At 41.3% G+C, this 26,567-nt stretch overlaps 1 protein-coding gene across 2 annotated transcripts in view; it reads left to right on the top strand.

Moving 5' to 3' along the window:
* Grin2a (glutamate ionotropic receptor NMDA type subunit 2A) overlaps positions 1-12,578 on the top strand; it is a 411,054-nt gene extending 398,476 nt beyond the window's left edge. The window contains exons 11-13 of one of the 2 annotated variants that reach the window (XM_050137109.1): positions 6,822-7,060; positions 10,779-11,953; positions 12,297-12,315. In XM_050137109.1, coding sequence (XP_049993066.1) covers positions 6,822-7,060; positions 10,779-11,953; positions 12,297-12,315 — 1,433 coding nt within the window. Of the gene's footprint in view, positions 1-6,821; positions 7,061-10,778 lie in introns of both variants that reach the window. The other variant, XM_050137104.1, reaches the window with a different exon arrangement.
* Positions 12,579-26,567: the final 13,989 nt, after the last annotated feature.

Raw genomic sequence — 26,567 nt, 5'->3', positions numbered from 1 at the left:
GAATCAAGGCAGTGTTTCTTTTAGCCAGATTTAACCAGACTGCCAGTGTCCTGGTTTATAATCCTGGAGACAACATTAAAGAGAAGATATTCTGGGAATTTATGAATCCCCCTATGGAGAAAGACCCATTTTGTATGTGTGTCCTCACAAACTGAAGGGAGGGGAAACTCAACAATACATTGTGTTTTAGGAAGTGATATTAGTGGCTTTAGAGAGGAAGCAATTATATAATTCCAGAGGCTCATGGTGGGCAGAGGGCTTCAGATGAGTCTGTATTGGTGATGGGTAGACAAGAGATAATACACATCTTCCATGGCATTGTGACTGTGTACGGTGCTGGAGTTTGTTGGAAGGGAACGAGTTCGGCCAAGATAACCCTTCCTGCCACTCTGTCCCCAATGCTGACTCACCACAACTGCTATCTTGGGTGACAAACTTGCTGGGAGATAGAGTGCTTGATATTTTTCCTCTCATAATTATGCATGTTCCCCTTCTTATGTATAACTCTGAGACCTTCAATGAGTCATTTTGTCTATGAAAAAGAAGCTGGAAAAATCTCTATCCATCAAAGCAAAGCAAATGAAGGGAGGATTTCCAGGTGCTTGTTGCTGAGTGAGAAACTGAACACAGATGCCTTTGAGAGTAAATATGCATCACTTAAACGGTACAATAATCACATTCAATCTTTTTCCTACAAATAATGAAAGCACCGAAAACTCCTGGAACTGTGGTAGAAGCCAACTCTAAAACCATGCCTAGGGACACTTCTGACACCCTGTGATCTTTGGGGAGATTATGATTCTGAGAGGGAAAATAACTAAGCAGAGGATTAACTATTAGAAAGGTATACAGCAGGCAGTGATTAATACTGAAACCTGAAATTGGAAAAATCAATGAGGGCATGCTTAACCCCAAATGAGGCATCTATGTCATACCACATCCCCTCCAAGGCTCAGAGAATGATAGAAAGAGTGAGAGGTCAGGGGAGATTGTTGTGACATGACAGGACCATAGCACTCTCAAACTCACAACAACTACAGTTGACAGGAAACAATCTTTGCAAGATCAAAGTAGTTACCATTCCAGCAAGGACAGGGAAGTGTAGAAAGAGGCTTCTTGTTTGTTCCTGGACACACAGACCTGAAATAATCACATGGAAACTATATTAATTGTAATACTGTTTGGTCAATAGCTTAAGTATTTTTCTGGCTAGCTCTAACATCTTAAATTAACCCATTTCTATTATTTTATTTTTTACTACGAACCTCATGGTTTACCAGTAAGGTTCCCAGGCATCTGTCTCCTTTGGTGGCTACATGGCATCTTCCTGACTCTGTGTTCTTTTTTCCTCTCTCTCTGCTTGGAATTCCCACCTTGCTCTATTCTGCACTGCAGTAGGCCCAAAGAAGCTTCTTTATTAAACAGTGGTAACAAACCAGATTCAGAGCATACACAGGAGAATCCCACATTACCTCTCATTTTCTGTCTACATAAAAAGGAAGATTTTAACTTTAACATAGTAAAATTACATATAACAAAGCAGGTATCATGCAAGAATTATAGTTACAATATTTATAACTATTTCTTGTTTTATTGTAACACAGGAAAACTATAATTATAACTATCTATTTTTTAATTTTATCAAAGACCCAAGAAGGTTACCTATGTTAACAGGAAGTGCATTGTAAACAACTTCCAAAACTCTACAATTGACAGAGACATCTCACTGTCTGGACAGTCACCCAAAGTTCTTTTGTAACATTGGTGCATCCATCTTTAGCCTATAGGCCCATAGTATCACCAGAATTTTCTGTGAAGCAGGAAATCTGAAGATCTCTAATGCCTTGTACTGGCAATGTTTATCAGTTGTTTTGTGCGTGTCTGTGTTTATGTGTGTGTGTCCATCCTGCAAAATGTCTGGCTGTTCTCTCATGAAGTAGAAACTCTGAAGGACCATTTCACCTTCTTTTGGCAAACTTAGCAGTCATTTTTTCTGTGGGTCTTGCACGTCCAATTCATACAGCATACCAACAAGCAGTCCAGGCAAGAGCAGTTTCTTGCCCAAATGGCTAACCAGTTCCATAAGGAACCTCTTTGATGCCCATCATCCTCTTGAAGTAGATTGGTGCTGCTAGGAACAGATGTGTCTCATTGTTATGAAAAGTCCTAAGTTCTTAAAACATTTAAATGCTATATTTTGTAAGTATTTGAAAGTTTTGAAGAATAACTATCCATTTGATATCCATTGTATCTCTGTACATCTAGAAAACCTAACTAACATGACTACAAGCTTGACTAATATAAATGACTATTTATTACCCCGTGTTTTTAATCATACTTACAATTTTAAATGGGATGCACAAATACAATACCTTAATCAAGAGCAGAAATATACATATAACAAAATTGACCTTGAATTTTTATTAATAAACCAAGATCCATACCAATGCAATGTATTTATCTCTATATCATATCTCCCTTTAAATGAACACAAACATTTATAGACAATATTTGGGAATTTGTGTGTAGCTTTTTTCTAAACTTCTTGCATTCTTTGTTGGTCAAAATATTTGGGGATTTATAGAGACCTTTCAGGGGGCCTTGATCTGTCAAACCACATTAGTCTGGAAGGAATTCACAGGTTCTTATCTTCTGTGGAAATAAAAGCAGAACCTCTTTTCCAAAGCAACATATCCTTAGACTCAAATTTTGAAGTCAAGATACCTTTAAAATATATAGGTTGGTTTAGTGTAGCCGCCAGCACAATGAAATGTCTCTCTGTACTTAGCTCATTTACAGTCAAAAAATTCAAAGAAAACTTAATAGTATAAATAATCCAGACTCTCTGCTTATATTCCATCATTACGTGGCTTTTTTTTAAACTCTTATTACTTTTTTTACAAGTTTAATATTTATTTTATTATCTTTACTTCTATAACCTGTGTCTGTCTGTACTCTTTTATATTATAACTGTCTATATTCTTTTTCCTTTCTCTCTCAAGTCTATGTACATTTATCCAACACCGTGACCCATTTAGAGGTCTTTTCCATCTGAATTTGTCTTTATTGTGTGTGTAACTATAATTATCTTTTGACTAGGAGCACTTTTTTTTTTCTTTTAAATGTTAAGAAGGCATGGCTAGAACCAACTCTGAGGTTCCGCCTATTGGCTTCACCCGGTCCAACATGCTGGAGGCTTGTTTACTACCTCTGAAAGCCATACACATGGCCCCAGCTCCAGGGCCCATGTCATCGTTAAGCAATTTGTAACACACTGCTCATAGACCCCATTTAAGTACTCAGCCTCCTGAAAGAGCCAGAGGTTATCATGCAATGAAGAAAAACCACAAAGCCTTCTTAAAGGAGCCATGCAGTTTTTGCTGCGACAGCTGAGTCAGGAAGATGTCTCTTAATGGAATTGTGCCTCTGCTGCTTCTAGCAAACAGAACCCACCTGATAAAATGCTGCTACCATGAAGGCATGCTTAACTGTTTGTGTGTGTGTGCCTAGAATTTTTCAAGCTCTCTCAGGTTTTATGTGGATGTAGCTGGCCCACATTGGCACTCTATTTTATAGGGGGAGGCTGTTTGTTTGTTCCCAGCCACCCAGACCTGAAATAATCACATAGAAACTGTATTAATTGCAATACTGTTTGGCCAATTGCTTAACTGTATTTCTAGCTAGCTCTTATATCTTAAACTAACCTTTTTTTATTATTTTATATTTTGCCACAAGGCTCTTAATTTACCAGTAAGGTTCCCAGGCATCTGTCTCCTTCGGTGACTCTATGGCATCTCCCTGACTCTGCCTTCTTTTTTCCTCTATCTCTGCTTGGAATTCCTGCCTTGCTCTATTCTGCACTGCAATAGGCCCAAAGCAGATTCTTTATTAACATATTCAGAGCATACAGAGGGGAATCCCACATCAGGGAAGAGGCTCCCAAAGCCCCACCCCAGCAGAGGAGCTACTGTCAATTAATGGACAATGAAAAAAGAATTTGTTTCTTCAACAATGTGGCACATAGTAGGTTGCCAGTGCTCTAGAGGATAATGCTCTAAACCCATGTATAAGTTGAGTCTTGGAGGTAAATCTTGGGGGCACTCAAGAGGAGCTGAAGGGAGTGAACAGCAGGAGATATGATCCAAGCACACTGTATGCACATATAAAATTACCAAAGACTAAATAAAATTTTGAAAGACTACAGTGTCACAAGGAAATCAACTACCATGAATGAGAACACAGAGCAAACAGAATAAGTCTAAGAATTACTCCCTTTGGCTATAGGTTTGGAATTGCTAAACAAAAACAGGTTTGGAAATCATAATGAAAAGAACAGCTAAGGTTGTGAAAGAAACAAATAAATATCTCATGCAAAATGAAGAGATTAAAATGAAAACATAAAGTGAAATATCACCAATTAAGGAACAAATGAACTAGAGAATGAATCTTCATGTGGATCTACCAGTTCCAGCCCACAGAGATAACTAAATATGAAGACAAGGTTAATAACCTACAGAATAGACTGGCAGTGCCCTGTGTTAAAATTTTCAGGACAAAATGAGCTACTACAGGTCATTAGGGAATTGCTAATTACAGCAATCAGATACCACTGTCAGCCTATGAAAAGAGCAACAGTCTTGCCCAAACTCTGACAAAACTAATTCAGTCTTGTGGATATGAGGGATGCAAAACAGAATACAGTTAGACAGAAAGTTCAACATTTTTTTTTATCATATAATACAGAGGGTTTAGCAAAATTTCTCTGGATATTTTGACCAGTTGAGTCAAAAGTATCCACACAAAAGTCTTCACTGGTCGGTGTTTGTAGTGGCTTTATTTGTGACCGTGCAAATTTGGAAAGAATGACATCAGCATCCATAGGTGACCAGATGAGCAATCTGTATCCAGACTGTGCAACTCTGTAATGGGAAGAAAAGAGCTACTGATCCAGAAAAGACAGGGGAACACGGAAAGTGTGTATCAGGCCATAGAAGAAGCCGGTCTGGAATATTTCCAGCTGACTATATGACACTGTGCAAGGATGACACCATAGGCCAGTAGTTGTCAAAGTTTGGGAAGGGTTACAGAGAAGAATACATGACTTTAAAAATGTTAAGATTGCCGGGTGGTGGCAATGCACGCCTTCAGTCCCAGCACTCTGGAGGCAGAGGTTGGCAGATCTCAGTGAGTCCAAGCCAGCATGGTCTAAAAGAGCTAGTTCCAGGATAGGCTCCAAAGCTATAGAGAAACCCTGTCTTGAAAAACAAATAAACAAACAAACAAAAATGTTAAGGTGGGGGAGTTTATATTTAAAACAATAATGGATGAAACTTTCACTTTTTAATATTTATATGTGTGTACATGTGGAGTGAGACCCGTGCCAAGGCATACACGTGGAAGTCAGAGTTTGTTCTCTCTTTTCACCATCTGCTTCCCAGAGATCAAACTCAGGTCTTCAGGCCTGACAGCCGGTGTTACAGAGCCATCTCACTGGCCATAGGTGGGAACTTTCCTTCCAGAGTTAAAGCTAAGAGTCATCAGAATCATACTGAGACCAATATCTAAATATTCTATGCCAAAATCGAAAGGAAGTTCCCAGAAGCAATTTGAGAGAAAAGAGAGATGGTGAGGCGTGTGAATGGCAGTGAGTAGAACATTCGCCCTACAACAGCGGTTCAAATCTTAGGAAACCTGAACGTCATCACAAGGCCAGGAATGTTACCACTAGCTTGCTTCAGAAATAAAAGTAAACCAAAGGCATTGATGACGCTCCGACTTCACAAAACTTAAAAACAAGACTCACTTGAAATCCGCAATGATATGAACTTTAAAACTGTCCTTCATTTTCCATCAAAAACCTCCTACTCAGCCTAGAGAGCAGACACAATAGAGTCATGATTCGCATTTAGCATATAAGTTTTCTTTGATGATTAATATCCCTGAGATAGAATTCTTGAGGCTGAATCATGGAGTAAATGCCACTGCTTAGTGAATTGTAAATGGCTTGTGTAATTACTAGACATTGAGATCATGGAGTTTTATTCTAAGGGGATTGGATAAAATGCACAGAACAGATAGTGTTGAGCCCGCCGCCTTTTTATTTCCAATGAAAAGTGCACCTGTTTCCTCAGCAGCTTATTGCAGTGAGGAAGATGTTCACTTTGCAAGAGCCATTCAGCACCAAGATGTCTTTCTTCCACTGCTGTTTAGTATCTTAAGCTCATTATTGTGAGTGAGTTTGGGGAGTTGTTTAGAGTATTCTAAACATGAGGAAGAAGAAACTATTATAGTTGAGGTCCACCATCTGCCAGACACGGTTTCCAGGCATTCTCTTCCTTACAGTCAATAGTAGCACAAGCTGTTGTTCATGAGACTTCATGTGAACAAGACAGACTCAACTGACCCCCCCTCCCACAACTGCCTGGAATATGCACTCTTGCTGTACACACTATTCATGTAAGTGAGAGGTTCAGATGTTAAGTCTTTCCATGGCAGCATGCCTATCCTGTGTGAGCCTGGGTGGGAGAGGCTTTGGGGCTTGTAGAGGACAAAGGCAATAATATGGGGAGACTGTAACCATGATCAATACTATACCAGGAACTGCCAAAATCACCACACTGTAAATATCACCTAATTTAATCCTGACCATAATGCCAGCAGGGAGGTGTCATCCTCAACTGAGAGCCAAAGATCAGCCAAGCTCAGCAACTTACCTTAAAGTCACACCATTGTAAGTCATGTACATGGCCCCAACTCATAAGTATCTACACCAAGACAGGTGCTCAGGTCTTCACTGCCTATTGGTGTTCTGTTCTGTGCAGGTGAGATGGAGGAACTGGAGACACTGTGGCTTACAGGCATCTGCCACAACGAGAAGAATGAGGTGATGAGCAGTCAGCTGGACATTGATAACATGGCGGGCGTGTTCTACATGTTGGCTGCAGCTATGGCCCTCAGCCTCATCACCTTCATCTGGGAGCACCTCTTCTACTGGAAGCTGCGCTTCTGCTTCACGGGCGTGTGCTCTGACCGACCCGGGCTACTCTTCTCTATCAGCAGGGTCAGTACCCCAAACAGCTCCTTCCTGGTACAACAGCCAAGTCTGGAACAACACAAAGGGTTCAGAGAATCAGGCACATACTGCATATTCCTGAGACATTTTAATGTCTACCAAATCATCTATATAAACCTATGTCAATCATCTATTTACCTATAATCAATCTATCATCACCATCATCATCTCTGTATCTTTCATTTATCTATCACTACCAATCTATTAACTATCTTTCTATTCTCTATCATTTGTATGTCTATTCATCCATCTCTATCATCTATCTATCACTTATCAACCATCTGTCATCATTTACCAGTCTATTTGACACCTGTTTATCCATCATCTATATATCTATTATCTATCAATAATTTATTGTCTATCTATCTATCTATCTATCTATCTATCTGTATGTCTATATGTCTATCTAGCTTTGTCATCTGTCATATATCAATCTATCATCTTTCTGTCATCGTCTGTCAATTTATCAATCTCATTGCCATGTATCTTTCATCTATCATCTATTATCTAGTTAGTTATCTATCATATATCTTTCCTTAAATTGATCTACCTGTTTCTTTCATCTTCCCATCTTAATGAAAAGCATTTAGTTTTATATGCTGCTCTTTATTGGAGGAAATGAAATAATCAGTTTAAAGTGAGTTTGTGTATTCGTAGCATTAGGTGAGTTTGAGGACTTTGGAGACTCAGAAGGTACACATTAGCTCTGTGAGGAGGATTTATTTTCTCCATTCAATTACACTTGACTTGGGTTCTGTGCAAATACATATTTCCTAATTAGCTTGATGGCATCTAAACACACAGATTGCTTAAAAATAACAACGTGCATGCATATAGCTAGGAATTATGCCAACTTTAATTCTCCCAGCCAATTACTAAAGGCTTTTCATATCCAAATGGTTCTGGGATTATGTTAAGCAAATGCACACTGTTGCATTTGCTTGTAAATCTAGCTTCTCTCTGAGACAGACAGCCACGTTGGTGGGATCATCATCATGAGACATGAACTGAGTCCGGTATCCCCACCTAACCAAGTTAGGGCTGGAAACTGAGAGGACTGGGGAGTGTAGGTGAGGCTTTGTTGGCAGAATTTGAACTTTCCCACCCTCCAGGGCAGACAGGGATACCCAGCCACTACTGGTGCATCCCGAAGGCTTCAGAGAGTCCAGTGGGGCAGAGGCTCTTCTCTTCCAATATCATTTGTCTTCTAAATCAGAGCAACCTGATAAGTATAGATAAGGAGGTACCATTATTTCCCTGCCTCCTTTCTGTACTAAAGAGACAAATGGAAAGTTCAGCCCATGATGTTGGTTGATGTAATAAGCCTACAGTGGAGGGTTGCCAGTGATGGCAAGGTGGGTGTGGATAATGGCCAGAGTCAGATCTGGTTTCTCTCTTATCTCATTGTGAAACCTCATGAGGTTAATATGATCACACCATTCTATGGATACGGAAACTGGGACCCCAAATCTTAAAAGGGGGCTTAAAAAAACTTTCATCTTATTTTTCCTGGAAGTAACAAGCTTGGGAGATAACAACTCCCAAGGAGCAACACCCATACTTGCCTTTTGGCCTTTGCACACATGTGTGAATAGTTATGTGATCAAGGGCATGAGCATGAGTGTACTTGTACACACACACACACACACACACACACACACACACACATGACCTGTATACAGAGTTGAGTCACATACGTTAGTCAAGTTCAGAGTGTGGACTTCTTCCCAAGGGTGTTGATTTGTGATGCTCTGAAAGCTCCCAAGGTGGGTATTTGCTCCATAGAGGATACCTCTCCTCATTGCCAGTTCTTCCAGGACACTGGCCCTGCAGCCCAGAGTAAAACAATCACCAGACAATAAGTACACATAGGTTTCCTTACAAAATCAGTGTCTCTGGAGGTAGGAGGAGCACAGCCAGCTGTTCAAAGTGGCAGGGGAGCACAGCCAGCTGTTCAGAGTGGCAGGGGAGCACAGCCAGCTGTTCAGAGTGGCAGGGGAGCACAGCCAGCAGTCAGGATTGCAGGGGAGCACATTTCACTATGGTGGCAGGTGCACAGAAGTCTATAGGTTATCCTGAGGGAGAACGGGAGCTTGTTAGAATAAAGGTACAAATTTAGAAAAAAAATAAGACTGTGTTTTTCATAATACATCAAGGAGAGGAGACAAAGACTTTACCCGACCTTGACATAGAGGAAACATCAATTTCTCACACACAGGTGGAGACTCCCTCTAGATTACATGTAAGATTGTATTATATGACTAATTAGGGGTTAACTAATGTGCCAGATTCTATGAAACACATGGCAGAGTTATATAATTCTTTTGTCCACCGTCTGAGTGTTCTAGCATTCTCAGTGAAACTGACCATGAAACAGAGAAGGAGACTAAAGATAAAGTAGAGGGAAGGAGGAAAGGAAAGAGGCAAGGGTGGGAGGAAGAAGGGAGAGAGGGAAGGAAAAGAAGAAAGGAAATGAGGAAAGAAGGGAGGGCTGGAGGGAGGGAAATAGAAAGGCCAAGAATGGATGAAATGGGGATAGAAGGGAAGGAACTTAAGGACTCTGGGAATAGGGAAGAACAGAAGGAGGGGAAGAGGGAAATAAAGGAGTAGATGAAAGTGTGTAACAAGGGAAAAAGTGGGAAGGGAAGAATGAAGAAAGGAGGGCAGAAGAAAGGAAAAGAGGGGAAAGGGATAGAATGAGGGAAAGGAAAAAGGAAAGGGGAAGAAGGGATAGAAAAGGAAAGAGGGAGAAGGGAGGAAGGGAGAGTAAAGAAGGAAGAAGGGAATTGGCACAGTGCTAGTTCCTGGGTTCCGGACCTTAAACACAAAGCTTAGGTGGACACAGTCTCAGCAAAGGTTGCTTAAACTTGAGATGATCATGCTTTGTGTGCAGCATTTTTGTAAGGCTGAAGTGGAGACTGTTTTCAGACACAAAGTGCAGCTGTCCAAATGAGTTCAGACTTCACAGTTCTGAGAGCATCCCTTCTGGGTTGAGTTTGATGTAGCCATGGGGCTCAGGAAAGCCATGATCAGAGTCACAATGACACAGACTTTATGTCAAAGTCTGCAACAGATCTGCCTCATGAATCCATTTCTCGGCATGGCTTCCTGGCAATCTTAGGAGGAGGCAGATGAAATTTCACAGGCTTGATACAATTGTTTTCATATAGGTATGGTGGCCAAAATCTGGATATGAGTAGAAGAAAGCCAGGAGGTTACAAATCTAAATATGTTCTACCTATTACAGCAGCATGAGCGAGGAGCCCTTCCCCTGTCAACAGTAGAGCAGCTAGTTTCATTACTGGAGCTTCCTGCTGACTTGCAGGTAGCTCCAATGGTCTACCTGCAAGAGTCTCTTAGCTCTAATGGTCATGGAGTCTCCTCTCCCTAACAATTGTTACTGCTTATATAATCTGAATAAAGTCCCGTGAACCGTGTAAATTTCTGGAGCTTTCTGAGACTTATGAGATGAGTCTTAATAGAACATTTCAATACTGAGTAAATACTTACACATCACTGGATTTTATCTATTGACGTAAGATAATCAGGATTCAGAATGAATTCCAATCTCTCTCCATGATTCCCACAAGAAATCCATAGTTCACTTTTGCAGGTAAAGCTCAGATGGGCAAGTGGTTTCATACTAGTGCCATCTAGACACAGTGGTGTCCTCTGTTGATGTGTGTTTTGTGTTCCTCATTCACAGGGCATCTACAGTTGTATCCATGGTGTGCACATTGAAGAAAAGAAGAAGTCTCCAGATTTCAATCTGACTGGGTCACAGAGCAACATGCTAAAGCTTCTTCGGTCTGCCAAGAACATCTCCAACATGTCCAACATGAACTCTTCAAGAATTGACTCACCTAAAAGAACTTCTGACTTCATCCAAAGAGGGTCCCTTATAGTGGACATGGTTTCAGACAAGGGGAATTTAATATACTCAGACAATAGGTCTTTTCAGGGGAAAGACAGCATATTTGGGGACAACATGAATGAACTCCAAACATTTGTGGCCAACAGGCACAAAGACAACCTTAGTAACTATGTATTCCAAGGACAGCATCCTCTCACTCTCAATGAGTCCAACCCTAACACCGTGGAGGTGGCTGTCAGCACTGAATCCAAAGGGAACTCCCGACCACGGCAGCTTTGGAAGAAGTCCATGGAGTCTCTACGCCAGGATTCTCTGAACCAGAACCCAGTCTCACAGAGGGATGAGAAGATTGTGGAGAATAGGACCCACTCCCTAAAGAGTCCTAGGTATCTTCCAGAAGAGGTAGCCCACTCTGACATTTCAGAAACTTCCAGCCGGGCCACATGCCACAGGGAACCAGATAACAATAAGAACCACAAGACCAAGGATAACTTCAAAAGGTCAATGGCCTCCAAATACCCCAAGGACTGTAGTGAGGTTGAGCGTACCTACATGAAAACCAAAGCAAGCTCTCCCAGGGATAAGATCTACACCATCGATGGTGAGAAGGAGCCCAGTTTCCACTTAGATCCTCCACAGTTTGTTGAGAACATTTCCCTCCCTGAGAATGTGGGCTTCTCAGATACCTACCAAGACCACAATGAGAACTTCCGCAAGGGAGACTCTACACTGCCCTTGAGCAGGAATCCACTACACAATGAAGATGGGCTTCCCAACAATGACCAGTATAAACTTTACGCCAAGCACTTTACCTTGAAAGACAAGGGTTCCCCACACAGTGAGGGCAGTGATCGATACAGGCAGAACTCCACACACTGCAGAAGCTGCCTTTCGAACCTGCCTACCTACTCAGGCCACTTCACCATGAGGTCTCCCTTCAAGTGTGATGCCTGCCTGCGGATGGGGAACCTCTATGACATTGATGAAGACCAAATGCTCCAGGAGACAGGGAACCCAGCTACTCAGGAGGAGGCCTACCAGCAGGACTGGTCCCAGAACAACGCCCTCCAGTTCCAGAAGAACAAGCTAAGGATTAACCGGCAGCACTCCTATGATAATATTCTTGACAAGCCCAGGGAGATAGACCTTAGCAAGCCCTCCCGGAGCATAAGCCTCAAGGACAGAGAACGGCTTCTAGAGGGTAACTTATACGGGAGCCTGTTCAGTGTCCCCTCAAGCAAACTCTTAGGGAATAAAAGCTCCCTTTTCCCCCAAGGTCTGGAGGACAGCAAGAGAAGCAAGTCTCTCTTGCCAGACCACACCTCTGATAATCCTTTCCTTCACACGTATGGGGATGACCAACGCTTAGTTATTGGGAGATGTCCCTCGGACCCCTACAAACACTCATTGCCATCCCAGGCAGTAAATGACGGTTATCTTCGGTCATCCTTGAGGTCAACAGCATCATATTGCTCCAGGGACAGTCGGGGCCACAGTGATGTGTACATTTCAGAGCATGTTATGCCTTATGCTGCAAATAAGAATAACATGTACTCTACCCCCAGGGTTTTAAATTCCTGCAGCAATAGACGTGTGTACAAGAAAATGCCTAGTATCGAATCTGATGTCTAAAATCTTCCATCAGTGTTTATCTATAAGGAAACATATGGAATGGCCAACGTACTGGAGGGTAAATGTTAGATGTCCCATAGTACCTTGCTAGAAGGAAGAGGACTTAGGGAGGTACTTTTTTTGTTGGCTCTTTTGCACATGGCTCCATGCCATAATCTTTCACTCAAGGAATCTTGTGAGGTATGTGTTGACCACAGCACATGCCAGATGGGTGAATCCTTAACCAAAAACAAATAAATGAATACGGGCAAGTCTCCCAGACGTGCCGATTGGGTATGGTGGCAATAATGGTGCATCAGATGGCAACAGTGATGTTGGTGATTGCCTATATTCCAATTCCATGAAGGTCAATCCACCATGTAACTTCCCCATCAGAAATGCCTCAGTTTCTCTAACACAGAATAAGCAATATGGTATGCATGTCCGTCTAACACAGACAATAAGACAGTTAAGAATGCATCCGCACTGTAGTAAGAATGACCTGCGCAAGGACTAAGAAGTTTGGCTTGTAACAGTTCTCAGCTTTCTTGTTATGCCTTCCATTACAACCCTGGCTCAGCCCCCAAGAACTCCAGGTTCCCCCCCAAAGAATAGCAAATCAGTGTGCCCATCGTATGTATGCTACTTTCATTGTAGTCTGTCCCCACAACACATCTGGAACACATCTGTAGCCACAGGGACTCTCAGGTGGAGAGCTAGAAGAATCTCATTGGATGTTAATGTGTGCTTATCTCTCACCCTCAGCTTCAGTGGTCTTGTTCGGCACTGCATAAACACATTTCTGTCTTCGATATCTAGATGTGGATCTTCTGTCTATGACATAGTGGCCGTTGTAGTTTATCTTGAAGACTTATGTACGTAAGTTTGCGCTTCCTCCCTTCTGGTGATGACTCAGGGTTGTATAGTATCTCTTACCCGATCCCTCCCAGAGTAATTGTAATGTGTTCTGTCCCCAAAAAGCCACGATGGTGTCTAATTAGCTGTGTGTTGTGTTCCTAGAGTTGTTAATGTGGTGACATGTACCAGCAGCCATGTGTAATCTGTAAGAAGTACCATGCCCTCTGTGTGCCCAAGGCTAGCATGGTTTTACATTTATCTTCCTTAATGTCAGGAAACTCTATTAGACACTTCTTTCTATACAAACCTCCTCAAATCAAAAGCCTTCAGACGATAAACCACTTGTGCATCTGTCACAAGCACCCTCCCAGCTAAGGATAAACTCTGTAAGACAGGGTTTTCCCTCCTCTGAAATGTGCACCATTTCCTTAGCACCAACAGAGACAGACAAGAAATCTTCAATGCATTTGTCATTCCTGAGTCACCCACATTGTCCTGTTCTTGGTCCCCTCAAGCCTGTGTGCATATGATAGGACAGATACTCATTATTTTTAAAAAATTGGAGACAGTGAGAGGACTATTCATGCATGGAAAATTTCTTAGCACATAAATTTTCTACCATATTTTTGAAAAAAGATCCAAAAGGTAGTTATGATACTTATTAGAAAAGGACATATCATTAAATAGCAAATAATATAAATTAGACATTTTATTTGCTTCTTTTCTATCAATTATTATATTTTCAATGCATTTAGACCTTGAAATTGCTGGGATAGCTGGCGATGGTATTTTGCACAAGACTTAGCCATCTCGATGTCTTGCTCCTATGAAAGGGACCAACCAGCCTTTCCTGTTTTCCTTTGTACTGGGTTTTGATTTGGGTTCTCAGAGAAAAGGACAGCACTACAGGTTGCAATTCCATCCTGTTTCTTTTTGTCATGGGGTGTTCTGGTTTGTAGCTGGTATTGTCCTGTAGTTGGAGGCAGGGGAGTTCTCGTAGAGCTTGAGAATGTGTTCAATGGAGCAGTGGAAACGTTCAGCCTACCTCCAGTAGTCCATAATGTCGAAAGAGATGCAATAAGCCGAGTGCCGGCGATGGAGCAGTGGAGGGTATGAGGACAGAGCGCAGAAGGTGCTGAGGCCGTGCCAGTGGTTAGGTTGATAAACTTCAAAATCACATTTTCTCCAATGGATCCAGCATTCTCTCCTTCCCTAAGTTCCAGAGATGGAGAAGTCTGCATTGGAGAACCTGAAACAGTCTCCCCAGTTTCTTAAATTTTAGATTTAGTTTCTTAAATCTTAAATTTAGGCTTCAGCGTCTGTAGTGTCTTTTAACTCCTTCACGTTGTTTCTCCTTTGCATTCCAGACCTGTGTTCCTCCTGCTAGGACCTCTGTCGTGTCCTCACAGAAGGGAATTTGAAGTCTCCTTACAATACACATTAGTGACTTGCCATAAATCCAAAGAGCGCTCTGCTTTCCTGCATTGTTCTCAAAGCCCAGGGCAGCTGCTGGATGCCACTGAGTTCCAGTGGGAGCACAAATTACAGTTCTGCTGCTTCCTCTAAACCTTCTCCAGAATATCTGGAGATCAATCTTTTTTTTTTCTATTAACCCTATAAAAAAGAAATTAAAATGTGGATTTTGCTTCCAAAAGTACCTATTACCAATTGTGTAATGGGAAAGAATATATATGTTTTAAAATCAACATATATAAATAACTCATTGGTAGTTAGGGGCTGTATGGTAAACATTTTTTTTTCCTCCTGCACTAATTCTCTGACTCTTACATGCGATAATTCCAAAGAAGAAACTGAGAGGGTCAGTCTCCAAGTGGAAGGTGACCATGTGGACCTGTTTGAAGGTAATCCAAATGAGTGCCATTCATTGGAAAACTAACACAAGGAGTGGCAGATGGAGCCTACCATAGGAGGTGATGAGGACTGGATGGGAAGCCCTGAACTGTGTTAGAGGGTCCCAGTGTTAAATTCAGTCTCCAAGCTCTTAGGCTCACGGATGCTAAAAAGCCAGCGTCCCTGAACCCAACAGCCAGCTTGTCATCTCGGAAGCTTTGGTGGGTTCCCTATTTTGGAAAACGCCAAACTGTCCTTCAGATGGAAGTATTTGAACTCAAATAGACGGGCTTCCATATCCTGCATACAAGAAAATTTCCAGGACATGACCCTAACTCTGCAAAACCTCAGTGCTCTGGGAAACAGTCCTGCCACCCTTACACCTGTAGGTTTCAGGCCACTTCTGGCTTCAGTGTTACAAAAAGGCAAACCCCCAGTGATGTGTCTTCCTGTCAGTAAGACTTGCCTGGGAGCAAGGGGTGGTAACCTCACCACTGGGGACTGCTCTGTCCTCTGCATTATTGTAGCAAGCTAAATAGTGGCTGCCATGCTCTGGGATTTCCCCTTCCTGCCTCAGACGATACATGAGAAGGCTCAATATTTAGCTTTCTGGTGGAAACATTAAAATCTATCCATTTCATCAAAACCCGTCATATCAATTCACACTTATTTTCTGGGGAGAGAAAAAGAAAATTGCACCTTGTTTACAAATGAAATAGTTTTATTTAAATGGGACTTTAGCCAAAGCAGTTAATTAGCCAAACGATCCATGGTAGTCACACTGTCTCACGTTGTTTATTCTATTTGATGTGTCTACCGCTGATGTGTATTAATATTCTGCATCCTTCTCAGGAAATGACAAATGCCCTGAATTCTTTGCAAATAGAATTGCTAATGAAAAAGAAAACGAAAGTTGGTGTTAATTAAATGGTGATTAAAAATTTATCTCCCTTAAACCTAAAAAGTGCAGCTTTAGTAATTGCTTGTCATATAAATGAACACCCTGCACTGGAGGGGCTTGCGGTTTAAGACCTAAATAAATACTAACGTGAGAAGCGGAAATCGCCGTCAGAAGAGCGGATGTACCCATTGGCGGGGTACACATCTCTGTACTGTTTCTCTGCGTGGAGCTTTTGTGGGAATCCTCAAGAAAAGGCTGCAACCTGTCTCAAGATGGAGCTGGTTGGCACTAACCTTGGCTATCATAGACTTAACTGGACTTAAAGAAATGGAATTTAGGAGGAAGCCAAATTTATCAGTCAGTATTTAATAGTAATTCAAGGTCTAAAGAAAAGAGGCCTTCTTTCCAAAAGCATTATTTATTCTACTTGAGTTGAAATTTGGCCTGTCTATGTGTCCTCCCTCTTCTTTTGATTAAATAGGGTCAGGAGCATTCATTGGGAGTTTACGGGTCTCTACTTGAAAAGTTTTCCAATGCGAAGTTACCATTTTTCAGTCAGCCATTTCCCTTTGTACTGTGTTCATCTCTAATATCTCTGATGAGGTCAGCTTGATGCAGATCAGAGATGACCCAACAATGCACTTCTGTGAATACAGTTGCTCATATGTACATGTATATATTATACATGCTTGGTTTCTACAATTCACACTTAAGTGTATTATCCCAACAAACCTGTACATATTGTAAAGTTTATGTTAAAAATCAAATGGTGGTGATGGTGTGAACACACAGAAAACCCATTCTGATTATTTTGATAGGAGGATATTTATGTAGAGAGGGCATTATATTTTTTTAAATATTGGCTCTAGGAAGGATAACAGGGCTCAAGGGGCCTTGAGCATTGGTGTTCTTGGCCCCTTAAGGAATAAAATTCAGAGTGAGGAGTGTGCAATATATGCTGCTTACAGTCATTTTTGACTATGATGCTGGTGTGGACTTACATGTGGCTTTTGTAAACCCATCAAAAGACGTAGATTTCCTATTTAAATCTCTCCCGGCTTGTCTGTGACTAGAAGAGCTATCAGCATAGAAGAAACACAAGATGCCTGTCCAGAAAAAGCTTAGACTAAATGGATTTTGTGTAATGACATCAGGATCTTGGGGAAAGGAGATAGTGGCAGGTGACAAGGGACAGTAATCTTGTCTAAGGTGAAATGGGAGAGCATCGGAGCTGGGGCTGGAACCCAAGACTCTGTAGTCTGATTTCTGGTTTGGTACCTTTACCAAGCTGACATATCTCTAGGTTTCTTTTGGGAAGACACTCCCCATGAGTCCCTCTGGAATAAGAGCCAGAGAAACTCACAGAACTGCCCTGGCTTTCTTTGTCCCTTGCTCTTTGCAGATCAAGCATGACTCTCCGAATTTGGTTTTTCTTTAAGCTCCTTTGCAATCCCTCACTCTCTCAGGGCCCCGGAGAAAAGAAGATCTTCTCTTGGCCTGTCCTCTAGAGAAGATCCACAAAGGGTAGAGTTTAAAGCCTCTGACCAAAGAAGCAAGCTGGCAGCAACGAGGTCTCATCTGTGCTGCTGAGCAAGGGCTGCCAGCCAGCCCAGGGGACTAGACAAGGTGGTAGTTCATCTGAAGTCCACTTTGGGACCATGGGGCAGCAATGGAATGGAAAATAGAATCTCTTCCTATAGTTAGACTCTGGTTTAAGAAGTAAATTCTAAAATACAAAAGATAACCAACAACCATAAATAAAATCAGATTAAATAGTGAAAATTAGAAATAGATAATATGCTATTGTAAGAAGATGAAAAATAATTGATACTGTGATCAAACCTTTTTATTTTATTTTATTTTTAAAGAAAAAGGTTCATCCCTGAGTTTTAAGGAACTTTGGGGAAGGCAGTTGAAGTCCCTGCAAATGGCCTTGATTTGTTTGATGTACCCTGAGGTGATGGGGGGTGGGGCAGGATGGGAGCAACTAACCAGGTGAAAACTCATTCTTTTGTATAGTTTGCACAAGTACTCTTGGGTCTGGCTCCAACCAGCCCGGCATGGCTTACCAAATAAACCATGCCTCAAATGCTTCAAAGGAGCTGGAAAATCCTTCAAAGGATTGGAAAAATAGACCATGGTGTAAAGAAGAAAGAGGAAACGTAGAGAAAGCTTTACCAGTTAGGTCACTTATGGCCTGTGAAGACCTTTGTTAGCTCAGGGTGTGGACAGGTCGGCGTGGGGGGGGGGAGGGGGAGGGAAAGAGTGTTTCATGGAGTCCCAAGTGCCTGCTGCCATGGATGGCAAAAGAAATGTCAGGTTCCCTAGTGAAAAATAAAAGAGAGGGCAAGGATGTGAAGGAAGGGAATCCAGGTGTGTTTCCGGAAGGATGGAGGGGTGGGGAGGGTGTGGAAGGAGGATTTTCACACTATGTGTACCATTCTATGCATAGGAGAATGTTATAGTTTCTGCTTATCATGAGTGTGCACCATGGGTCAGCATCTGAATCTTGAAATACCCAGCTATTTCTATACTGAATGAGTTTAACCTAAAATTAAGTATTATTCCCATTTTGCAGATGAGGAAACTGATTGTTCTAAGCCTCACTAGCAATATGGAGGTCAAACCAGAAGCAGAAAGAGATTTATTAATTTGAGGTCCCCAGGATTTTCCCCACGCATCCTGCCCAGGTTGCCTGGTTTGGAGTGTATTAAGAACTCTTGGGGATTCCTCCTCTGTTCACAGCCCCTTCCAAGACTGGAACACTGTTCATGTCTCTCCTCCTCCCTGTGCTTGCACTCGGCATTAACTTTTTTTACTTTCTATTTTGTTTGCTTCGAAAATTTACCTTCTCTATTTAGCATGTGCCTAACCTTAAATATCCCTCTGCCCATCTCTTTTCTTCTCTAACAGTTGGCATCAGGGCTAGTACCGTTAAACACATGTACATAGTATGCTTTCCCGGGTGTGTGAGCAGTCACACACGCACATGCACACACTGCCTTGTGGTCCTCAGTCAAAGCTCTTCAATACCATCACCCCTTTCTCCACAGGACGCTGTTTGCAGACTCACTGGTCCTCCTGTCTGTCTGTGTTGGTTTATCTTTGCCAGGCAGACAGAATGGAGTTCGGAGGGAGGTCTGGGAACAGGAAATGGTTTTGCATAAATGACTGAGTGCTTTAGTCGTCAGGGTGATTGAGGGCCAGCTATTAAAATGCTGTTGTTGTTGTTGTTATTGTTGTTGTTTCTCTTGGTCTGTTCCATTTGTTAAATTGCCTTAGAGATGTACTCCTGGTCATTAGTATCAGGATAATTGTCGACGCACCAACACTTGTTAATATCCCAAGGAAGAGTGTTGAATTGGGATGCTCACAGCACTTCATAGGAGCCAAGAGTGGCATGGTGACCAATAAGTCATGCAGACGACGCTCCCAAGCACACAGTGCCATCTGGGCATCCCATACCACCCATGTTCTAAACCACACTTCTTTCCTGGCATTTATATTTACAGTGAGGTAGGGCACACTAGGCCCATTTTATAGATGAGAAGATTGAGCTGGGATCACAAGGAAAATTGCTTTGGAAGGCTCCAGAGTTACATTTTTATAAAAAAAAAAATGCAGTCGTTGCTCCAAGTGCTTCTGGGGAGTCTTTGAACACAGTATAAATGCCCTTAGCTTGATTCCTGAGAATAATTCTCCAGGTATTGTCATCCCCCAAGCAGACAGTCAGATGCCTCTTACTATAGAGATCACCGGGGCTAAGGATACAGCTCAGTTAGTAGAGCATTTGCACAGCACACACAAGGACTGGGCTCCATGCCCAACTCTAGGAGCATGAACTGGGTGTGGTGGCACATGCCTGTGATCCCAACACTCAGGAGGCAGAGGCAGAAGGATCCTGGGTTTATGTTACACCCAGGCTACATAGTGAATTAGAGGCCAGCCTAGGCTACAAGAGAGCCTGTCTCAAAAATGAAAACAAAAACAAGAGGCTATTATTATTTAACAGCTATTCTGAGACCATGTGTTTCTGCAAGAGACAAGGAGACTCTCCCAGGGATGTCAAACTCTGCAGAAAGTGGAGTGTCCCAACAATGGGGCTGAGCTCTCCATCTCTTTGGAGCTGTATTTCAAAGCACACAATTCTCCAGCGAACCACAACCTATTTAAGATGGAATCATTCCTCAGATTTGCTCCAGAAGAAGCAAATCAGAAATTCACTCACCAATTCCGCTTAGGTACCATATCAGCAAACCGATGATAAGTCTGCATCTTTACAATTCTAGAACATTCCTCATTATCAGTAGCCCTGGGTCATAACCTCTTCCAGCTAATTCTCTTTCACACCTTTGGGAAGGATTTAGAAGCCTTCAAAAGGATATTAGCATAACGCATAGCCAATACCACAGATGCCTTTTAAATTGATAAGGTTAACTGTTCTCCAGCTAGCATAGGTTTGTCTTTGGCATTTTCAATATTTCTCATTGATCTGACATTTTGCTGTTTCAAGCTTTTAAAGGGCTCGAATCAAAGACTATTGATAACTGAACAAATAGTGAAGGTCCAGAAATATTAATACGCGTTGTCTGTTTTTCCATGAGAAACAATCACAGCCTTTTGAATCCATTGGAGGTTTTTACATTAAGCATGTATGACGTATTGAATTGTTTCTCTTCCAGGTCAGGCTAATTCACGTTAAGAAATGGCATTGACGTTTAAAAGCTATTTTCCTTTTAAAAAATATCTTAAATGTATTAAGTTTGTAGACACAGCTCTGGGGCCATGACCATTAGGGAAATAGTCCATGTCAGAAGCAGAAGATTAAACATGATTTTGTGGCAAATCTGAACAATCTTCTTTGAAAATTTGATGAATTTGGAACTATCAAGCTGACATTTCTAACGTTCGTGTTAGTTGAAATTTTTCATTGAAAAACATGTAAGTGAACAACTTTTTTCAAAGAAGATATTAAATCAGGGATATGTAGAAAACATGTCGTTGGAAAACACATATAATCACAAAATAAATGTGGGTCAGATGCTTTCCCAGCCTGAAGGTCCCTACAGATGTTTTTATGGCTGTTTTCGAAGTCTGAATGTTACACGTGTTCATTCCCCTGATAAAACATATTTAAGAGCATATCCTTGCCAAATTAATTGGTAGAATTCATCATAGTTTATATGGCACTAGGATGTTTGTGGATGTGAACTTATAAATTTCAAGCTGAATATCAGGAAGAATTAGGTGAGTTAATTGGTGGCTTGAATAAGAAATAGCTCATAAAAATCATAAATAATGGCCTTCTCAGACAGTAAAAGAGGGTAAACTATTCATTTTCCAGTCATGTTGTAAGACTTGCATAATGTACAAGCTACCCATTGCCCACAGGAGAGTTCTTGAATTAAACAACTTATCCATAAAGGGTTTATGTGTGAGTCTATCTTTAGCCCGGTATGAATGTGGTTGAATACATACGCAGAGGGTTTCCATCCACAGCTACATGAAACACCGTCTATAACTCACATCAGGACTGGCTTAACATCTCGTATGGTGGAGCCCAAGGATAGCTGTGTGCTCCATTCAGTGGTCTTCATTCGGGAGTAGATCTTCACCCAGTCACAGCAGTTTATACCTGTCATGTTCTGATCCACTGCATGAGGAAGTGCTAATAACTGTATTAAATATTTCCAAGCATAGCTACAAAATTACACGTTTGCTTAACACCTTTCTATGATAGAGAAAGTATATACTATGGTTGTCTTCTTGTAGTATGTCTCTTTAATTTTGTTCAATGTGTTATCAACTGTTTTAAGGAATGGGATTTGACATGTGTGTGCAAACTGATATGTACAGAACTCCCGGGGCAAAGAAAGTGCCCATCATACAGTGTAAAAATGTAAATACAGGAAATTTCATTTTTCTAATAAAGATAATTTCTGCCAATTGATATGAAAATGAGAAATGGATCTGTGGTCTTTGTGTTCTTGCTGCTGCTGTGTGGAACTTGCTAAAGGTTCCCATGAACTTAAGAGTTGCTCAGAAAAAATATCTACTATGGCTAGTGGGGAAGGATTGGTGGGCAGTAAGGAGGAATGGCCTGGGCAGTGACTAAGGTGCCGCCAGAAACACAGGGCAATGGACTGGGGTGGGTATAGTAACTGTAGAGAAGTGCGTGTCCTATTAGGATGAGTTTGTTTGTCTACAGTTTCTTGGCATGTAAGCAAGGGAAGTCTAGATTAGCCTATGTGTATGTACAGTTTTGCATGTTTAGAATGAGCTGTTATGCATGAAATTTCCAGCTATATAATCTCTGGCATACAAATAAGGATCACACAAATCAGGCACATGCAAATTAAGGGAATCCTGTTTGACCAAAGTCCAGTCCTGGTCAGAAGCTTGGATCAAGGCTACAGCTCTGTGGTGCTGTGTTATTCTACTCCAGTTTGGCTGGACAGGGTAGGAGGGGGGATTGTTTTGAGATTTTTGGCCACACATAAAAATTTTCTAGCAGGTCGTCTTCCCCTCCCGTGTGAGTGTGTGTGTGTGTGTGTGCATGTATGAATGGGGCGGGGGGGAAAAAAGGTGTAACTGGAGATTGCTCATTCACTTCCTGGCCACCCAGGCCTGAATAATCACTCAGAAACTATATTAATTACAACACTCTTTGGCCAATGGCTCAAGTATGTTACTGGCTAACTCATATCTATTTAACCCATTTCCATTAATCTGTGTGTCACCATGTGGCTTATTGGAAAGGTTCCAGTGGTGTCTTTTTCCTTCAGCAATTATATGGCATCTCCCTCTTGTTATGCCTAACCTCTCTACATATCTCTTCCAGCCTGACTATATTCTGCCGTGCCATCAGCCAAAGCAGCTTTATTTATGAACCAGTAAAAGCAACACACATACAGAAAGACATCTTACATTATTTTTCCTTTTCTTACTAAATAAAAAAACGGTTTTAGCTTTAACATAGTAAAATTACATATAACAAAACAGGTATCAAACAAGAATTACACTTAAACTATTTAGTCTATTTGTTTCTGAAAAGTTTCATATCTAATTTATCTTTTATCGTAACTAAGAAAAACTATAATTATAACTATTTGTCTTCAACTCTTCAAACACCCCAGAATTATATTATATTACCTAAGTAAGCAGGAAGTGCATTGTAAGCAACTTCTAAAACTTTAGAATTGGCAGAGACATCTTGCTGCCTGGACAGTCACCCAAAGTTCTTCTGTAACATTGTTGGGGCATTCATATTCAGCCTACATGCCCATAGTATCCAGCAGACTTTTCCATGAGCAGAAAATCTGAAAGATTGTTTTGTCTATATTGGCAATTTGTCAGTCACTTTTGCTATGATTGTCATCACTTTAAGAGACAAGCCACACCCACTCCCTCCCCCATCAGCTGAGGCAGGCTGATCTTTAGCTTCTGGCCTGAGCTCACTCTCTTTTTCGTCTTCCTCTCAGAGAGGCAGCTTCGCTTCTGCCTCTCCCCACTTTTCCACCCCCCTTCTCTCTATGTGTCATCTTCTCCTTCTCCTCCTCTAAGTAATAAATATCCAATTCTATTCTGTTCGATGTGTCTGTCTATATGTCTCCTATCCACCACCTGCTCACACAGTCGGGCTAGCTGGGACCAACCTGCCTGCCATGTGTCTCCCTGCCTGAGACCAGCCACTGCTTGGAGACTGGAAGCCGTCTCTGCCTGGGACTGCCTGCTCCCAGAGCCCACTGCCTGCCTACTGCCACCGGGGATCTTGCAGCATTTTTAAAAAATCGTAACAACTTTCTTCTGTGTCCTGAAGAATGTCTGGCAATTTCCTCTGTGAAGCAAGGACCATTCCATCTTTTGGAAAGTTTAGCAGTCACATTTCTGTGGGTCCTACATGTCCAGTTAAAATAATATACCTTCAAGGAGTCTAAGCAAGATCAGTTTCTTGCCTAAATGGCTAGCAAACTGATAAGGAGCCTCTTCAATGCCCATCATCTTCTTGAAGTAGATTTGTGTTGCCAGGAACAGATGTGTCTCATTGTCATGAAAAGTTCTAACTTAACATTTTAAATACCACATTCTGTAGGTCTTTGAAAGATTTGAAGAATATCTATCCATCTGAAATATATCACTATATATCTAATATAACTAATGTGACTACAAGTTTGGCTATTATAGATGACTGTCAATCTGTATTTCTTAATTATAAATTACATTTTTAAATTAGCTGCACAAACATAATACCTTAATCAAGAGCAGAAATACATATACACAGTGTAACAAAATTGACCTTAAATTTTTATTAATAGACCAAGATCCATACTAATGCAAAGTATTGATCTCTATATCATATCCCCTTTTAAATGAAAACAAATATTTATAAACAATCATTTTGGGAATTTTGATGTTGTTTCCTCCAAATTGTTTCCTGCTGTTTGTTTGGTGAAATATTTTTAGGATTTACAAAGACCTTTCAGGGGGTCTTCTTCCATCAAACCACATTAGCCTGAAAGGAATCCACAAGTTCTCATCTTCAGTGGAAGCAAAAGCAGAACCTCTTTTTTAAAGAAACATATCCTTAGACTTTAAATTTTGAAGTCAAGATACTTTTAAATATATATGGTGGTATAGCTTAGCCAGTAAAATGAAATGTCTCTCTGTACTTAGTTCATTCACAGGCAAAAACTTAAAAGAAAACTCAATAATATACAGAATCCAGACTCTCTGTGTATATTCCATCTTTACATGGCTTGTTTTTTTTTCTTTACTTTTTTAATCTATGAATGTCTGTACTCTTATATTACTTTTACTGTCTCTTTAAAGACTTTATTTTTTAAAACTATTTCCTTTTATAACTGTCTATGTTATTTTTTTCTCTCTTCCAAATCTATGTACATTTTAAAAACACATTATGACCCATTCAAAGGTTTATTTATGTCTGAATCTGTCTTTATTGTGTATCTGTAACCATTTTCTGACCAGGAACATTTTATTTTTAAATGCTAAGCAGGCATGGCTAGGATTAATGAGCTGCAATTTTGCCTGTTGGCTCCACCCAGTCCAACATGGCAGAGGCATGTTCACCACCTCTGCAAGCCATGCTCATTGCCTCAGCTGCTGGGACTCAGTGGGTCTATGTCACTGCCATTAAGCAACTTGTCACATGCTGCTCACAAACCCCATAAATGCTCTGTAACAGGATCTCCTAAAAGAGCCAGAGCCAGAACTGCAGACATCTTGAACCAGGAAGCCTGCTCTTAAAGGAGCAGTGCCTCTGCTCACAACCAGCAACAGAGCCTATCTAAAAATATGTAGCTTCCAAGAAACTGCACTTGGATCTCATTTTGGTGGTGGTGGGGGGGATGTCTAGAAGCCCTCTTTTTTTTTTATAGCTTTTTTAGGTTTTATGTGAATGTATGTTGCCAAATGTTGGATTGGGTGCCATTTTGTAACTAGAGAATGTTCATTCATTTCCTGGCCACCCAGACCTGAATAATCACACAGAAACTATATTAATTACAACACCTTTTGGCCAATGGCTCAAGCATAATCCTGGCTAACTCTTATATCTTAAATTAACCCATTTCTGTTAATCTGTGTATCTCCAGAAGGCTGCTGCTTACCAGAAAGGTTCCACCAGCAAATTTCTCTTTCAGCAGCTGCATGAGATCTCTCTGACTCTGCCTACTCTCTCTATATATCTCTTTTAGCCTGGCTATATTCTGCCCTTCCATTGGCCAAAACAGCTTTATTCATCAACCAGTAAAAGCAACACATATACAGAAAATATTCCACATCAATCAGGTATGTTAGTTTCTTACTAATGGCCTTCCTATCCACAAAGGTGATCTTGCCTGCTTTTGGCAGTGTGCAGGGAAGAACAAACTGTGGAACTGGGGAGAATCTTCAGGATTTCAGCTGAAAGCTTTACCTTTATCCTTTGCTCATATCCCATCTGCCTGGGTATCTCCCGTACTCACAGCCTTGGTTCTGATGTTGACCTTTAAACAAGAACCTCTTCCTTATTCAACTATGTGGGTATTTCTCACCCTCATTGCTATTGCCCTATGCCAATGTCAGACACAGATCATCCACAGTCCCATCTTTTGGATTATAAAGAATGAACAGATCTGCTTATTTGAAGTGGCCAATCAGAATACTCTGACATTTTGAAGTGGCCAATCAGAGCCCAGTGCTTAGTGCCAAGTCTTCCCATTCATCCCAGGAAGCATCTCTACTCCAGAACTGATTTCTCAGACCAGATTTCCAGTGGTCATCCCTCACTCCATTTCCCTCTACATACAACCCATCAGGCAGATATATCTGCCTGACCCTTACCCTATACCCAGAGTCTCTCCACTCTTCATCCCTTTACCCCTATTTCTCAGTCCTTC

Source organism: Alexandromys fortis, unplaced genomic scaffold (assembly GCF_014885135.2).
Source record: "Alexandromys fortis isolate MF-2015 unplaced genomic scaffold, M_Fortis_MF-2015_v1.1 scaffold_29, whole genome shotgun sequence".
Lineage (NCBI taxonomy): Eukaryota > Metazoa > Chordata > Mammalia > Rodentia > Cricetidae > Alexandromys > Alexandromys fortis.
This window is presented reverse-complemented; position numbering and strand designations above follow the sequence as displayed.